General features: G+C 32.7%; 1 protein-coding gene across 2 annotated transcripts; it reads left to right on the top strand.

Annotated features, from left to right (window-relative positions):
• The first annotated feature begins 259 nt into the window (after positions 1-259).
• Positions 260-16,580, top strand: LOC148623772 (uncharacterized). Of its 2 annotated transcripts, none has more exons than XM_088565873.1 (8): positions 260-1,424; positions 6,588-6,655; positions 9,518-9,704; positions 10,362-10,465; positions 10,787-10,823; positions 13,263-13,456; positions 13,721-14,188; positions 15,998-16,580. In XM_088565873.1, the coding sequence occupies exons 1-8, from the start codon at positions 1,367-1,369 to the stop codon at positions 16,040-16,042; spliced, it is 1,161 nt and encodes a 386-aa protein (XP_088421999.1). In that variant the 5' UTR covers positions 260-1,366; the 3' UTR covers positions 16,043-16,580. The 2 variants fall into 2 exon arrangements, with proteins under 2 accessions (XP_088421999.1, XP_088422000.1); XM_088565874.1 differs by having other exon boundaries at positions 1,270-1,424; positions 13,266-13,456.
• The last annotated feature ends 2,010 nt before the right edge of the window (positions 16,581-18,590 follow it).

Below are 18,590 nucleotides of genomic sequence, written 5' to 3'. Positions count from 1 at the left end.
AAGTATTTAATCCCAATTAAATTTCAGTGCTGTATCAAGCTGTACCCTGTGATGCATTTCATTTATAACTAGAAAACCGTAATATGTAGAAATGGACTTTCAGTTGTTGGAATAATCCTGATGGAAAGGCCTACAAAATTTCCCACGGGGTAAAAAAAAATCACGATATTTGTAGTTTAAGCTTATAACTTGAAAATCATAATAGATATACCAAAACTTTCAACTGATGGAATGATCTTTAAGGGTCCAAATTGAACAGCGACTCTACATTTGGGTAGGACAAAAAGACTTTTTGGTCAGGTGAACGAACCAGGCTTTCTCGTCTCTAGTTTAAAGTGTCTTTTATCTTTACCGTAGAAAATCCCTTTAATGGCATTATAAAAGTTCAGTGGTTTACTCTTGGTGGCGTTAATTTAAAAAAAGTTTTTTAACATAAATTAAGAGATTGTTTTTAGATTATCGTTATGTTATACAAAATGAATAAAACCAGTTTTGTTGGTATGAATTTCCTTAACGATCGACATCACGGGGCACCAGAGTCAACCAGTAATTCCAATATTTTGAGGCTTAGTTTGGTTAGGTCAGCACCTTGCTCCGTTTAAGTGAAGATCATTCCTTAGCACACATTCATATAATGCCACGGTGCATCTTCTATTTCATATTTCCAATTGCATTACTTTTTGGGATATTGGCCTATTCATTAGTCATATGTTTTTGTTCCACATGTGCAGGAGAACAAGTATAGAAATGGCTTAAAACAATATTTGGATTAAAAAGATGTGGTAAATATGTCCCCCGTATTATTTCATACGAAAAGCTCACGCATTTTATATGATTTAGGGAAATCATGTATTTTTATGTACACTTTTTTTCAAAGCTGGTCTTAAATGTTTTCATTTGATTTTGATCATTAGAAAACTTAAGTTGCAATGTTTCTTATGTATGCAATAGTGATTTAGCACATCTTTGCAGACGGTGGTTTTATTGATAGTGAAAAAGTACATTTCTTATACTCACTCCTTTTGCAAGGAAATGTTTTTTTTTTTCCTTAGAGGAATTTACATACCAACAAGTTCGACGAAAATCTCCAAATCAACTCTCCAGGGGAGTTATTGTTACATATTCTCGTGTATTAACTCTTTTTATGCAGCTCTTGCATTCCTTTGTGAGATAGTTCAAGTATCAAAAAGACACTTCACGCTCAGGATACTCATCAATCAAGAACCTGGAATGAATTATTAATGTATTGCTGGTTTTTACGTAGTCTAATTATCGATCAGGAGTTCCACAGTTAGATTGATCTGGAATCTCTGTAACGTATATCGGAATCAGAGTACAATTAATTTGCTGGCATTAGACGTTGGACATGGAATCGTTAGCCTTGCTTGGTGTTGTTTTAGTGGTTGCTCTGCTGTCGCACCAGGGTAAGTTTTCATTCTAAATTTCACAATTTCCTTCTTTTACATTTGCTACCATAGTATTTTTTACAATAGAAATATTCACTCACAGTTTGATACTCGCTATTTGTTTCAAAGTTTTGCTTATACTTAAAAAAAAAATCGAACTCCCTAAACTAAAATCAATCAGTGGCACACATTTAGTTTGGCCATTATTGTCTAAGAGTACAAAAAGATCGTTGGTACCATATTACGTCACTTTAGACGGTGGACATGTTGTATGTTATGTTTAGTTTTTGTTATTTTATTATTTGCTTTTTTTTTACTTTATAATCCAACGTCAGAATACTTGTAAGAGCGTTAATGTCCCCTATGAGCTCGTATTTATACTTAAAATGAATATTTATGGTCGACTAATGGTAATTTAGGGAATTGCTCAGTTAGACCGCCCCAAAAATAAATATGCCCTTCAATATGAGTCGAACCAAAGTTATGGAAATGACATGGTAGAACAATGACTTCATGACTGAATGCCCACAACCCAACAACGTTGAATCAGAAGGGCGCTTATATTAATAAGATAAACAATAGTTTATGGGTTATTGAGTTATTGTGTGAAATTTTGAAAACGACTGACGGACGGACGAACAACGGTGTATCATAATTCGCCACGCCTTAAAAGACGGGATTATAAACATATTGAAAAGTAATTTTTTTAAAGATACTTTTAACAACTATATAATTACTTTCTGAATAACACCACATTTTTCCGTTCGAAAGTAATGATCAACGAGTGAAATTGGGATGCAGTACTTTCATTACAATAAAGAGCGATATTCCGCAGCTGAGATTTCTGATTTTTTTTTACTTTTGATTTTAAATCCAGACGTGACTGAATGTGTATAGTGAGAAATTATACTTCTTACGATTATAATTACATGAAAAATGTAACATTAACTAAGAATGACAATATTGTTTTTAATTTATCCTATGCCCTACCATGAGCCTCAATTGGTAATACAATTTAGTACTTTTCGTAATATTTGGAATTTGAAGTTAACGGACCAAAAACAAAATGTGAAAAAAATTCTTTGACACCATGCCATGAATATAAGTATGTAAGTGCCCCAGCCTATTGCGACATAAAATGGCCAATATTGACAAAATTCAAGCTTATAAAATTCCTAAGGAGAAAAATGTTTTTTTAAAAAATGAATCAAGAAGGAAAGGGGACTTTCGTTTCTAACATTAAAAATACAAACCTAGCATTTCAAGTTCTAAAACTGGTACATATTGCTTTTTGGAGTAAATTTTACTTTATAAAGAAATAAAAAAAAATATGAGCAATGTTCAACTTACGTACCCAATAGGAAACCCAAAAAGTTATTCAGATGGAAATGCAAGATAGGAGTTGCCATATGGCTTCATCCGATGAAGAACGAAAGCAAGATTCAATGAATTCCACTCTGCGGTTCCAGGGGGGTTGTGGATTAGAATTTGGGATGGAACGACTCCATTTCCAGAAAGATGGACCGCTTGATATATACATATATATCTCCCGCTTTGCAGGAGTGTAACAGTTTTGGATAAAACTAAGTTGTCATAGCCACTAAAGTCCCAAATCAAATGGCACTTAAAGGTAATTTGTTTAAGTGAAGTCCATGTTATGCATTTGGAAATTCATTCAAATGGAATACGAGGTGAATCGAATCACTTGATGAAGAATGTGTGCAATTGTCATCGAATGCCATTCGATAGTTTCAAATAGAAACTGGGGACGAACGGACGGTTTGATCGCTATTTACCTCCCGCTTTTATCATTCGTATCATATTTGTCTCCGTGATCATGGGATTTAATCAATACAAATAACACAGCATACACACGATGAACTTTCCATAAAAATCATGTAAATATGTTTCAATTAAGTCTGTATTTGATTTTTTACTTACTGGAGCAAAGGTCTAAATATCGGCAAAAAAATACCGAAACGTCGACAGTGATGATTTGAAGACCAAAACATGGCATGAATGCGAACACATAAAATGAGATCTACATACAAAATGTAGTGAACCGAATAAAAAGATAACACATAGAAATGAAGAGAGGGAAACAAGACGTCACACAAAAATCTGACGCACAGCAATATAACACCTACCCCCCCCCCAAAAAAAAACAAAAAACAAAAAACAAAAAAAAAAAACGGAGTGACATCAGATGCTCCGGAAGGGCACTCACCATAATGCAAGGGAGTATAATCCGGATAATCCGGTAATAATCTAGCAGCAATAGTGCAACTAAAAGAGCTTATGATATTTTGCTCAACTGAATGAAAACTCCTAGACTTATTTCACACAAACTTGGCTGGAATGAAAGAGCTTTTGGTTATGTTTGAGAAAAAGAACCAGAGGCTCTTAGCTATTGATGGGCAAAACTTCAAAGATCAACTTCTCTGAAACCATAGGTACCAATGTTTTGAAGCTTTGTAGGTTGGCCTCAGTGCCCTCAACTAAAAATCCACATGAAGTGTGTGGCTTCTGTCGCTAAAATTGGCATAACAATCTGTAGGGGAACTTGTTTTCCTTATTTTACATGCGATTTTGGCCACGTACGTATTATTTTGCTCCGTATTATTTTATTTTTGCGAGACAAACAAAATCTTGAAAGTGTTTACATGTTTTCTGAAAGGGACTTGTTGGTTCACAAGAACTTAGAACTACTTATCGCAAAATATGAAAATTTCTACCAATTTTATTTAAGAGATTATACATCTTGAAAAAATCTTATCAAAATTGGACGAAACTCGGTATATTAATAAGTTTAATAGTTAACGCAAACTCCCGAAAGAAATCCCGTCAAAATGGCTGACAACGCGGTGAAAATTTACGATGAAAATTGATTTCTATGTATACTTCTGTCCGTCCCGATGAATTACGTATAAGCCGCCTTTTTCAAAATAGCCACCAACGCGACCGAAAACCGTCAGCAATGTCGGCTTTAGATGAAAGTTGATATCTACCATAGATCTGTAATTATGAGGGTCTATGTATTAGTCTGTTCTGATACATTGTATGCAGTTTAACTGACAACGGTCATCAAGGGAACCAAGATTCTAGCGGAAATCAAAAGAATTTAATCCAGGGACAATGACCAGACTGAAAAACAGACACAAAGAGCATAAATAACGAAAATAATACATACAAAGTAACTAAAGTAAACAAGCAACTCGGACTCGACTAAAAACTGGGAGCATGGACCAGGTGCACTGGTAGGGTAAGCGTCCTATTTTTTTCTAGAGCCACATGCCGAGTTGCTCATAAAAAGTCGTCCAGGTGTTTGCATCGCCCGGATGTAGCTGAAATATTGCTGCTTTGGTGTTAAACACGAACAATCAAACAATCAATCAAATGTATGCCAACGGGAGGCGATTTCTACATGTTTCGCGAAAACGTAAAGTTTCGTTGAACATTTCTATATCTTTCACCCCGTTTTTCCTATACATGAAACAATAATTATTTTTTTAATAGGAAGATATTGTATATCTCCAATACTTTTATTATCAAGAGTAATGAAGTGCGTGTAGATAAAATATCTATATTCAGTTACTAGTAATTTAAAGTCAAATCAAATCTTAGATCTCGACATCCTGTGAGTTGGTAACTACATTTTCTTCCCTGTTCTTGATACATCGTATAACATCTACAGACAAACATTATAACATGATCTAAACTGTATTGACCATTTGCGATACATAATCAGATTAAAGTCATATCTCTTTTATTATTGAAGGAGTTTTCCTTATGTGCATCAATATTTTCATGATATACTCGGTGTGACATATTTCCGTCGATTTTGATAGCTCTCCATAGAGTGTTAATTTGCCATTAACATTTTCTAATATTAAACTCGACTATGGATCTTTATTTTGTAAAATCACGCATTCAAAATGTGCTTTGCGTGTTATCAGATCGATCTGTACGGTATTTGACATATTGTGTTGCCCTCTGAAGGAGATAGATATTGATTTATAATAATTCTTACACAATATAATATTCCTACTATACAAAACGTTAATGCATTCTTGTTATAAACCCTTGTATAGGACAGGATCTAATACCTTTGTCTTGAAACACTTATTCAGGCAAGTCCTGGTGGTGATGTAGAAACGAAACATATATCTCTAATGACTTATTCAAATAATTTAATAATAGTCTGGCCTTTTGAGGATGCAATTGGCATTTATCAATTTACTGTAAGAAGCTTATGCTTAGTATGTAAAAAAAAAAAAAAAACACAAAAAAAAAAAAAAAAAAAAAACAATCGGTGCCACTTCCGCAGTCTACGTGTTCAACTCAGTGATTTCACATCATGCGCATCTCAAATTGTACGGTTCCCAATTTAAAAAAAAAAATGGATAGGGAGCACGTTATTGGTTATTACTAATTGAACTTAATAACGCAACTTTACAGAAAGAAGTAAAATGAAAGTATTACAACGGAAATAACTTTGATTTGTTTAGGCGTATACATGTAATTACAGAAATGCGATGATCCCTTTAAATACAGGTCTATCGTTTAGGACAAATAAGTCTCTAGCTACGGGCTTAGTATGTGTTATGTGTGACTAGGAAATGAAGATAAGAAATCCCTGTTGTAATCTTTCAATCGAGCGCTTTCATTTATTAATCAAAGGAGAATCAAAACTCGCCTTGCTATAAAAACGTCCACCTAAAATTTTATTTCGTTGATATAATAATAACTTTTTCAATTAGTGAACATTTTGCCTATATCAATAGAGACGACAAATGACACAGAGTATTATATAGAAAGCAATCAATTTCATATAGCAATATCATGTCACATTTCAATTAGCATCAATAACGAAATTCTAAATCAAGTTAGTATGATGTAAAGGACGACTTCAATAAGGCATTTACAGTGCTATAGGCCAATAGGGACTGCATTATTACCACGTTATCATTGGAAAATTGGACGTGATTAATTTTTAAATATTGTTATAATATAATTGAAATCGGTTAAATGAGGAACAATACTTTATTCCTGACCCTGAATAGTCGCTATTTCATTGACACCCATTAGATTTTTTCGTTTGTTTGCTTTAAGTACAAATCACAAAAAGGAAACAAATGAGACCCGATTGTTTATACAGTAATGTACAATGTATCATTACAGCTGCAACGAAACCGACCGGAGTGAATGAACAAAAACAGATTGAACTAACCGGAGTGAAGGAAGAGGAGGTAAAAGCTATATCGTACTTAATTTATGTCCATAATGATTCAGTGATAAAAAAGAAAGTTTTAAGCCCTTCATTGATTTTCAAGTGAGAAGCAATGAAATTTTGGCAAGCTGTTATCCTAGGACTTCGGTGTTCACTTGTGTGTATAGCATATATACATTTGTATAGTCACTTGTTTTACTATTTCATTGTTGTATTGTTATAACATGACCATTCTTGGTGAGAACTATCTGAGACGTAAATGATTATTTTCAGATGTCAAATTTAACGAAATTCGTTTTTATTTGATCGGTACTCTCCATCAGTTACTGCGAGTATATAGTTCTTTAAAATGTCCATGGAAAGCAAATACTGTTTAAGACGAGTGGTTTGCTGTTAAATTTTCTCGAGATGTGTCAACCGCCATTTTTGCCAGCATTGTATTTCATTTCAATTTTCATACGATTTGATATTATTAATGTCTTATACAATGTAACTTACAATCATTTTTTATAAACTTGTTCGTACTATGATGGACTGTTTAAATACTACACGATAAAACACTACTACTTACACACACACAAAAAATAACACAGCGGAGAAATCGTTGGACACGACAACACCTGGAACACCAAAAGTACAACACACGAAGAGCAAAACAGTACAACGCAAAAGAACTGAAAAGTACACACAGAAAAAACGAACAGCAAGAACATCACTTCAACCGGAAGTAAGTTGCAGCGGAAATGTTCAGTTCCTGATTTTTGCAAGATCGTCGCCGTGCTGCTCGTTGGAAGTGAAGTGAATCCAAATATATCAATATTTGCAAATTTCAATATGCTGTAAACTTGTTTCAAGGAGTAACCTTTCATCAGCAACATTAGGGAAAAAAACATATTTAGCCCCCTGTAGCGAAGCCGAAGCTCCTACTCCGGTCGAATATACCACAGCATGGTTCTTTAACATGCAAGGAACGTGGCATTTTCCCAACACGATGTACCAAAATGGTTTGCAGTCCGTTTTTTTTTTCTGTACTATGGCCTGACGACCCCAGCATGTAGCATGTCGGAGGTACCGCATTCCACCTGGGACACACAACTAAGTTGCTTTGCGGACAGAGCGCTCTTGCCCCTGGCCATGGTTTCAGAGCGATATTTAGTAGCCTTTTACGACAAGCTTAGCGCTGCGGCGGGCTTATTCTATTGACATCCGGACCCTCATGGGGCCGGATAAATTGAGATATATCCTAGTACCAGTAGGTTATTTTTCGCAATGGTCCTGCTGCAAAGGAAAGGAGAGTTTAAAACTAGGACACAATTCAATCATCGAGAAAATGCTTATTTTTTAACCCTTTTTGATACTTCATTCCTAAACTGTTAAAATCTTAACTCCTAAAATCAATCGCAGTTAACCATAGTGATATATTGTGGAACAATATCCTAGACATCCATATGCTTTTACTGGAGTTAAATAATTCAATTCTTTGAAACAAAAAAATGTTTTGGCCCCTTGTTGACATCTAATTCCAAAACGGTTGTGGTCATAACCCCTAAAATCAATCAATCTTTCTTTTGTTGTTTGAAAACTTGTGGTAAAATTTTTATAAAAATCAACCATTAGTCAAGTTGTCCCACAAAAATCAAGTGTTTACGGACGACGACACGGACACCAACAGCGTCATACAATTATACAACACTTTTGCGGTCGTATAAAAATGACAAAATCAAAGCAAAACAAACTTATGTCTTCTAAGCAAATGAATGTACATAGGGAAAAAAAATACCGACCATTTTAAAATCAATACTGGATGCATTCATCACATAGATATTACTTTGTCTCATTTACTGAAAAACAATAAACATGACATTGACAGTAAATAAAATGATGACGCAGTGTGCAGCTTGATACAACTGCAGAGTAGAATCATGGAAAATTGGGGCAAGTACGGACACACCATTCAAACTTAACACAGCTTTGAATACTAATTACGATTAGATATTTGACGCATGATAAAAAATTTACCTGACTGAAGTGGTCACTTTTTGCCCACCACTCCTAAATATATCTAGTCATAACCTGCAAATTTAACCCAAACTTCACGTGGGGATATGGCACCTTATCATAAATTGTGGCACAAATTCAAAGCGATTCATTTCCCTTCGCTCAACCTATCTTCCAGAAATCAGAAAAAATACTTGTTTCTGGTTTCATTGTGGCCCCTTAATCTTACTTCGCTCAAGTCACAACCCTATAAATCAATCCCAGTCTCCCTTTGGTGGTATGGTACAATATCATAGAGATTCATTCACTAATAGTAAAGTTATTGTCTGGACACAAGGAAAATGCACGTTTCTGGTCCCCTTTTGACCCCTTAATTCTGAAAAGTTTGTCTTTACCCCCAAAATCAATCTGTCTGACCATTTGTGGAACAATATCATAGACATTTTTATAGTTAAATTCTATGAAATGCTTGTTTTAGGCCCCTATTTTGCTCATAATTCTAAAACGGTTGGAACTATAACAACAAAGTTCAATACCAATCTTCCCTCTGTGGTTTGAAACCTAGTTATAAGATCAACTAACTTATACTCAAGTTATCGTCCGAAAACCAAGTGTCTACGGACGACGACAGGAACGACGACAGAGCCATACCAATATATGACCGCAAATATTTTGCGGTCATATAAAAATATTTCAAAAAGAAGAATAGTTCAACAAGTTACCAATCATCGCTATATCAAATTTGTTGATTTTGCTACAGGTCCGTTCCCTGGCTATGAAACGTACTTTTAAGTTCTTAACTAACCAGGAAATCAAAATCTTGAAGTATATTTTACATCCTTAAAAATCTGATTTCTGAGTGAAATTACTTTACGTTTTCTAGATAAACAATTTAGAAGAAGAACTAAAACAACAAAAACCGAATCAAGAAAAGAATTTTGATGGGAATAATAAAGAGAATATTGGAGAATGGGGGGATACAATAAATGGGATAAACGTCGGCAATGTCATCAAAGATGTTCTTATTACACTCCGAGACCACCCAGAAATAGTCCAGAAACTTATAGAAGGTAAATATTCAAATATGATTTAAAGGCCAGTCATACATGAGTAGTCCATACAATTTAACCTGAAAAAACAAAAAATAGATTAAATGATTTATGGTAAATACTCATATTATAACATCAAGGGAACATCCAGAAATAGTCCAAAACTGGTAGTTGTTTAAGGTCAGATTTAGAGACCACTTATCAAGCAAATGAAAAAAAAAATGGGGGTGTATAGGTATTCACCAAGATTTGGAAACCACAAAGTAGTCCAAAAATAAACAATATATATATACCTACATGTATTTATATAGTCCATAAAGTCATGTAGGATAAATACTAATACAACATTGAGGACTAACTGGAAATAGCCTGAAAACATTGAAGATAAATATTCAGATAACATACATTAACTTCTGTACATTGTAGGAATGAGTGTCTCGGTTTAGAACACAAATTTGCCTTTGTCTTCAGCTATTAGTAATGTAATAGAGATACTAGATATTGGTAAAGTGCTCAAGATATTAGCTATTAGTACTGTGCTAGAGATACATTGTAATAAACCATTGTCAATCAATAGGCGAAATTCAATTAATGTTTTCATAATTTATACAATGAACTTTACGATGCGAACTTTAAAACTGACATATGACACAATCTGCAATAATTTCCAACTTGCAGATGAGGAGAGAAGTTTGGCAGAAAAGGTATTATCATCTGAAAGAACTGAATTCCCAATAGAAGATGTCGGTGATTTTCAGCAACTCTCACCGCAATTACAACAGGTACAATAACGCGCACCAAGGCTGGTTTTCTATAGATACCTACACAATAACCCCGCGGTTAAATTGAGACGATTTCATTGAAATTTCAAACATACTGATTTCTTTCAGATATGTACGCATTTACAATTAAAACAATGATCAGTAAATCCAAGATATAAGGCTGAGGTAATTGTGTCAGATCAATAACATCTATAAGCCTACAGAATGACACGAACAAATTCGCCAGAAGCTTCCAAGGAAATAGATTTTCATTTTACGAAATACACATGACAAAGCACTTATAAATGAGGGATTTCTGATTTTTTTATCTTGCATTTCTAGTCACCAAAGAAGGTTGTGAAGAAGAATTACAAATACGGTAAGAATAAAGTAATAGCAGCTCCTTAAAGGAGCCATTCAATTAGTCGTAAGCATGTATTAAATCATAGCATGAAATTTTAAAATTAATTACTCATTGTATATTGGAAGGGGTGTCCGTCCTTCCTTTGTTCCGTCCGTCCTTCCGTTCCACGAAGAACCAATCTCTTATCCGTTCCTCCGCACACACCACTGAATGGATTTTAATGAAACTTCCGCATAATCTTTATTGCAAGTTCCTATTGTGTACCTCCTATTTAAGAATTTGATTCAAATCAATTTGGGGGTTCACATAGCAAAACATGGACTATATCATTTGTGAATATAGGGACATTGAGGGGACACCATCTCTCAATCTGATTAAAATACGCTGTCTGAGATGTGCCGAGTCAATAATTAGATTGACCATCTCTTATCCGTTCCACCTCCTGCACCACTGAATGGAATTGAATGAATCTTTCACAAAAGTTTTTTTACATGTTCTCATTATGCACCTCCTATTTTAGACTTTGATCCGAATCAGTTTTGGGGTTTCACATAGCAAAGTATGGACTCTATGAATATGGGGACACGGGGCCCATCTCTTATCTGTTACTCCTATACCACAAAATGAAGCTTTCACAAATCTGTATTACATATTCCCATTGTGCATGTCCTATCCTAAATTTTGATCCGGAGGTCAAAAGGGGCATTTTATCAAAAGGGGGAGTGGGGGCATTGATCACAGTGTTTCTAGTTTTTACTTGGCCTTATATTCACCTGGCCTGGAAAAGCCCAAACATAAGGTGGGCTTGGCCTTGATATTTTGATGGCTTTGCTTTTTTATGGCAAGCCAAAGTGGACAAAAATGAGTGTTTTCTAATACAAATTCATTTTTTATATTACAAATTTGATTTCTAATATTAGAAAATCACTTTTTGATATTAAAAATTAAATTGAATTTATAATATTAAAAATGTTATGTGACTGACTTTGCAATATTGCAAAGTGATTATTTAATATTTGAAATTCACTTTCTAAAATTACAAATTCATTTTCCAATATAACAAATTAATTTTCAGATATTACAAATTGAATTTGTAATATTAGAAAATAAATTTTTAAAATACAAAACGAATTTATAATATTAAAAAGTGATTTTTTCAATATTACAAATTCATTTTCTAATAGTACAAATTTAATTTCTAATATCACAAAACCTGTTTTTAATACTAAAAATTCAATTGAATTTCTTATATTAAAAACGATTTTAAATATTAGAAATTGATTTTCTAATATTAGAAAATGGATTTTTGTATTCAATTACTTTATTAATATAAGAAAATCATTTTGTAATATTAAAAAATGTGACTGATTTTGCAATATTGCAAAGTGATTTTTTTAATATCAGAAATTCATTTTCTAATATTACAAATTCAATTTCTAATATTACAAATTCAATTTCTAATATTACAAATTCAATTTGTAATATTACTATATGTGTGATATATTGTAATATTATAATCAGGAATTTGTAATATTAGAAAATGAATTTTTAATATTACAAAATGAATTTCTAATATTAAAAGATATTTTGTAATATTACAATATATTGATTTTGTCCACTTCGACAATGCATCCAAATGGCACCAATTAATTCTTCTTGTTACAAGACTAATTATATAAGGTTTAGATTCCGCATCAAACGATTTATCAATATACTTTGTCATATTTGAAGTTCAAAGGTGGATAAACATATTCAACAGCACCAAGGTCCAATAATATGTATGATTTAGGGAGTGATTCCAATGTTTACAAGAATATGTATGATTTAGGGGGGCAATTCCAATGTTTTCTCAGCCATCACCAATGCCATCACTTTGTGTCCGTTGTCATAAAGGATTTCCTTAAAAACTCCTCTCAAACTATTCAGTGGATTGTGCGGTTGTGTAAAGATCAAATAGAGATAGAAATGTTCAACCGATGAAAGGATCCTAATAATTATAGACATAAGCAAATTTTTATTGGTTCAAATTGTATGAAAATTTATAGGCGTTACTAATCATAAAAGCCAAAAAATAATTGTTGGATTTTTGCATTGTTAAGCTTGAATCGTGCATGTCAGTACAGAAAGAAAGTGAAACATTCATATAAAACATAAACCTTTTTTAAGCAAGAAAACCTTCAGGTTTAAGATGGATAAAACAACGATAAACTGAGGTTCATCAACCGGTCAATGTAAATTAAAACTTTGAGTTTTCACCGTTTGGCAAAAGAAATACATCTGTGAGCAAATGCTGCTGTTGATAATAATAATAAAAAACTATGTGCAAAAACTACATGAAATAAATGTTTTCATATATTCGTGACAGCATTGTCAGATCGAGTTTTTCTGACCAAGAGTTATTGTGCGCTCGTGTTTTTTAGTAACACAAGTAAACTTGTAAATGCCTTTTTTTAGAAGCAAAAAGACAGAAGGAGATTCCAGAAGAAACGATTGACATGACGGATCCTGTAGAAGGTGGGTCTTTGGAGGATGACAGTACGGAGGTAAAATCAGGAGAGGTCAAACATTTGATTAAAGACACCGAACAGCTCTCAGAAGACAGATTACAACAGCACTTGTCAGAAATAAAGAGAAATAAACACTCATCAGTAAGTAAAACAATTGTGGTATGCCAAATATGTATATAAGATATATCTTAAGTTTTTCGCGTTGTCATCATTTTATTGTAGATAGGCTGTCATCATTATGCTCTTACTCGTGTCGAATCAATTTTTTTTTTATCAATAAATAAACCGTGATCGAACTTAACCCATATTGATAGAAACAAATGATTGAAAATTGCAAAAAGGATAAGATAGCATCATATGGTAATTAACCAGAAGGAGTTAAATATCAAATATATTTATCTTAAGGAAGAATCAAGTTCAGAATCCTCCAGTGGGAGCTCGGATCAGTCAATCTCAGAAGAAAACCCGAAAGAGATTAATACAAAAAAACAAAAGGAGGCCTACTGGAAGAACTATGGAAAGCAAAAGCAAAAGCCATCATACAACTGGAGAGTCTACAAGGAACATGCTAATCAAAAAGAGAACAGAAAACTAGAGAGTAATGAAAACAATAAGAGCAATGAAAATGAACAGAAAAGTGTCAGCAAAGGAAAGTACTGGAAAAACTATGGCAAAAACTCAGAAAAACAATCCAAAGAAAACACAAATAAGGCTGGTCATGGAAAAGATCGTAACAAAAATTCAGGTAAAAATGGCAAAATAAGCAAAGCTGAATACTGGAAAAATTACGGAAAACAAAAGAAGGAAAGTCAAGAAAACATAGAAAGTCCTCTGCAAGATGATAAATCCAGTAATGAAAGAAACGAAGATGAGGTAAATATTTTATGTGTGTAGTATAATACGTGTATGTAGACTGTCCTCCACTGGATGTTACATCTAGTAATGAAAGCAATGAATATGAGATATCTATTTCATATGTTTAGTATGATATGTAGACCGTCCTCAGTTAAATGATAATCTAGTAATGAAAGTAACAAAGATGAGGTATCTATTTCATATATGTTTAGTATAATACATGTATGTAGACTGTCCTCCGTTGGATGATACATCCATCCAGTAATGCAATGAAGATGAGGTTTACATTTCATATATTTAGTACAATACATGTATGTAGACCGTCTTCAGTTGAAGTTAGTATTATATATGTATGTAGACCTTCCTCCGTTGGATGTTAGTATAATATATGTATGTAGACTGACCTTCGTTAGAGTTAGTATAATATATGTATGTAGACCGTCCTCCGTTAGAGTTAGTATAATATATGTATGTAGACCTTCCTCCGTTGGATGTTAGTATAATATATGTATGTAGACTGACCTTCGTTAGAGTTAGTATAATATGTGTATGTAGACCGTCCTCCGTTAGAGTTAGTATAATATATGTATGTAGACCTTCCTCCGTTGGATGTTACATCCAATATTGAAAGAGAGTAACACGGATAAGGTAACTGTTTTATACGCTAAGTATGATATGTAGACCTCCGTTGAGTGAAAGCAGTGAAGATGTGGTATCTATTTTATGTTTAGTATCATACATGTATGTAAACTGCCCTCCATTGAATGATATAACCAGTGATGAAAGCAATTAATTTGAGATGTTTATTTCATATGTTTACAGTTTAGTATTATACATGTATGTAGACCGTCCTCAGTTGAAGGATATACCCAGTGATGAAAGCAATGAATATGAGGTATTTTTCACATGTTTAGTATAATACATGTATGTAGACTGTCCTCCGTTGGATGTTGCATCTAGTAATGAATGAAAGTAACCAAGATGAGGTATCTATTTCATACATGTTTAGTATAATACATGTATGAAGACTGTACTCCACTGAATGATATACCCAGTGATAAAAGCAATGAATATGAGATCTATTTCATATGTTAAGTATATGTAGACCGTCCTCAATTGCATGATAATCTAGTAATGAAAGTAACAAAGATGAGGTACCTATTTTATGTGCTTAGTATAATAAATGTATGTAGACTCTCCTCCGTTGGATGTTACATCCAGTAGTGAAAGTGATGAAGATGAGGTATCTATACCATATATGTTTAGTATAATACATGTATGTAGACTGTCCTCCGTTGGATGTTACATCCAGTAATGATGAATGACATGATATAGATACCACATCTTCGTTGACGGTCTACAGATGAAGAGTTTATATTTCATATGTTTAGTATAATACGTGTATGTAGACCGTCCTCAGTTGAAGTTAGTATAATACATGTATGTAGACCGTCCTCAGTTGAAGGATACACCCAGTAACGAAGCAATGAAGAGATATCTATTTTATGTAAGTAGTGTAATATATTTATGTAGACTGTCGTCCGATGGATGTTACATCCTGTCACGAAAGCAATTAAGTTGACCTAAAAAATATAATACATGTATGTAGACTGCCCTCTTCACTGAATATTACATCAAGTGACGAAAGCCATGAAGATAAGGTTTCTATTTTAAGTGTTAATAATTTTTATACTTTCAGAATCCTTTCTTAAAAATGAATCGACCCTAATATCTGATGTCCATCATTCAATGAGTAGTAGTTCTAGCTAGGACAATGATTACAAAGAAACTTATTGTAATTTGAATTTTTTTACATTTTGTTTTTAGCTATTTGATTTGGAAGAGGAGAAAGTAGGGTCTACATCAATGTGAGAAGACTTCATGTAGAGACTTATCATTACATATCGTGGGAGTGTGTATTATATCAACAATAAGTCTGAGGAGACAACCAAGGGCATCAATGAGTGCAGAAAAAAGTTTCATTTAATGTTTACTTTTACCATATTTATCATTGTTGGGTTTATTGTTTGTCACTTCATAGCACACACAAAAAAAGACATTTTAGAACATTCATCTAAAAATGGGATGATAACTGATGGTTGTGATATAAACTGGAGTCCATTTCTTTAATGAACTCAAAATTGTGAATACACATGATACTGTAAAGCCTTTGGAAATAGAACAACAAAGATGACAGAAAACTGATGTGAAAGAAAAGATAGTTTTTTGATGATCAAGAGAGATATATTATTAATTGTTTTATGTTTTTTTTTACATTATATCTATTTTTTATACATTATTTCTTAATTGTTGAAGAGGTTTCTAAGATTTGGTGACTGGAGTATGTTTCAGGAAAGTATTGGTCTGTCTTTTAGTATTTTACCTGATTAAACAGGAGATTTAAACACAATTCAAGTAGTCTGTCACTTCCCTTATGAACATATTGATAAAAAAATTGACCAAGTAGACACATTTAACTCATACAACATTACATATATACTAACAGGCATCACTTAAACGAAAACTAAGCAATTTGTCAATTTTTTCCAGTGGAAGAAGCACATTACAAAGTTGCAGTGTTAAAAGCCTGTGCTGGATTGTATAAAGAGATATAAATATATTAAAAATTTATAGACTATCCACTTGATTGAAAACTACATGAAATAATAAACAATTAAATATTGACTTAATTGAGCTCAAGGCTACCCAGTCCTGGCTTTAACAATTACTACTTTAATTAAAAACTAACTTGCAAAAATATACATTATTGTCCATTTTAAACAATCCATGAATTATATTTCGGTGCTATTTATGAAAATTATTATTTATTCAAAATGTGCATTTTCCCAATGTTCCAGAAGTTCAATAATTTTCTTGTATATGTTTACCCCTTAATTTATGTGCTATATCTTTATAAGCTTGTCACGATTTTTTATTCTATATATTAGTATGAGTAAAATTTTTCTCTACCGATTAACACCCTCAAATTACCTTCAAAATGCTGACTTGGCAAAGAATAGTGTTGAAATGCTGGTACAGTGTTACAACTGAAATAGACCTGTTTCTTTTGTCTAATGATGTACATATGTCCACATTCGCTATGACATTATAAACTTCTAATGCATTACTCTACATTTTATGCATCAAATGTGTGTAGGAAAATTAATGTAGTTCAAGGGTTTATTCTATGCCTGACTTTAATATGCAAGCATAAATAATTGAGAAAGTTTCATCAAATTTCATTCAGTTATATAGGATAAGTATAGTATAAGAGATACTGAAAGTTATTAAGGAAGAAAGGACAGACACCCCTATCACTATAAACTACGTACTTAAGAAAGGACAAGCACTCCTATCACAATAAACTACCTACTTAAGGAAGGACAGGCACCCCTATCACTATAAACTACCTACTTAAGGAAGGAAGGACAGACACCCCTATCACTATAAACTATCTTCTTTACAAGTAAGGGTATGAGAAAATTAAATCATTTCACACAATTAATTTGTTGCAAAATGTCATGAACAAGCATTGGTTAAAATTTTGTCTTAGGAACTAACACAAATTTTTTAGAAGGTTTCATATGTTATATAAAACTTATTCAAGTTCAAAAGAAATGCTTTCGTTGATAGTCACCTTGTTCGATTTCACATTTCACAGAAACAAATTCTAAGAAATTGCTAAGTCTTGTAAGGTGAATAGAAATATTTCAATATTTTCTTCTCAACAATTAAGGTGAATGAGAGCAGCCTGAATGTGATACATGATTTAACTAAACAACATAATTTTTTTATACTACTGATAGTTTGTTTACTACAACACGATTTGATATATTTTACTTTTCTAAAAATAAAGGTTTGCTAATATGAAAAGGAGAAGTCTTCAAATAGCACAAAATAAATCTTTAATACCAGTACATGCAAGTTTAGGACATAAAACATCTCTCCTTAAAAATTAATGTTATAACAATTTTGGATCATTTTCATTTATTAACTATTTTATGATATGATACCTGACAATCCAACATAAAAAAATAATGAAAAATTTACTGAAACATATTTTAGATAAAGTGTTACTTCTTAATTGTTACTACACTATTATCAAAGTTAATTTCCTCCACACAATTGAGTGTTAAGATTTATCTGTTCTTTATCTGTATTCTTTCATTTTGTATACAGAATATTTATTGAACTATTATTTAATCTTTTAATCTTGTTTGCATTTCAACATTTACTGAACATAAAAAAATGAGACACCAAGGCAGAGACCTTTTTTTAAGACTTGAAAAGACTAAGTTAAGTGAGATATCTGTACAGCATATGAAACATGACATGAAATAATCCATCACTTTGATAGAGCAATTTAACTATTTATACCATCAACATCAAGATGTCAAGTCAAGATTTTTCATTTCAGTTA

This window comes from Perna viridis, chromosome 2 (assembly GCF_037379345.1).
Source record: "Perna viridis isolate PV_CMFRI_1.1 ecotype Kerala chromosome 2, ASM3737934v1, whole genome shotgun sequence".
Classification (NCBI taxonomy): domain Eukaryota; kingdom Metazoa; phylum Mollusca; class Bivalvia; order Mytilida; family Mytilidae; genus Perna; species Perna viridis.
The sequence above is the reverse complement of the archived record's forward strand: the minus strand, read 5'-3'. Positions and strand labels throughout refer to the sequence as shown.

Excerpts from the sequence above, each read along its gene's own strand:
- LOC148623772 (XM_088565873.1), top strand. The coding sequence starts at position 1,367 with ATGGAATCGTTAGCCTTGCTTGGTGTTGTTTTAGTGGTTGCTCTGCTG. Across the intron at positions 9,705-10,361 it reads AGTCCAGAAACTTATAGAAG|ATGAGGAGAGAAGTTTGGCA; the intron begins GTAAATATTCAA and ends TCCAACTTGCAG. Across the intron at positions 13,457-13,720 it reads AGAGAAATAAACACTCATCA|GAAGAATCAAGTTCAGAATC; the intron begins GTAAGTAAAACA and ends ATTTATCTTAAG.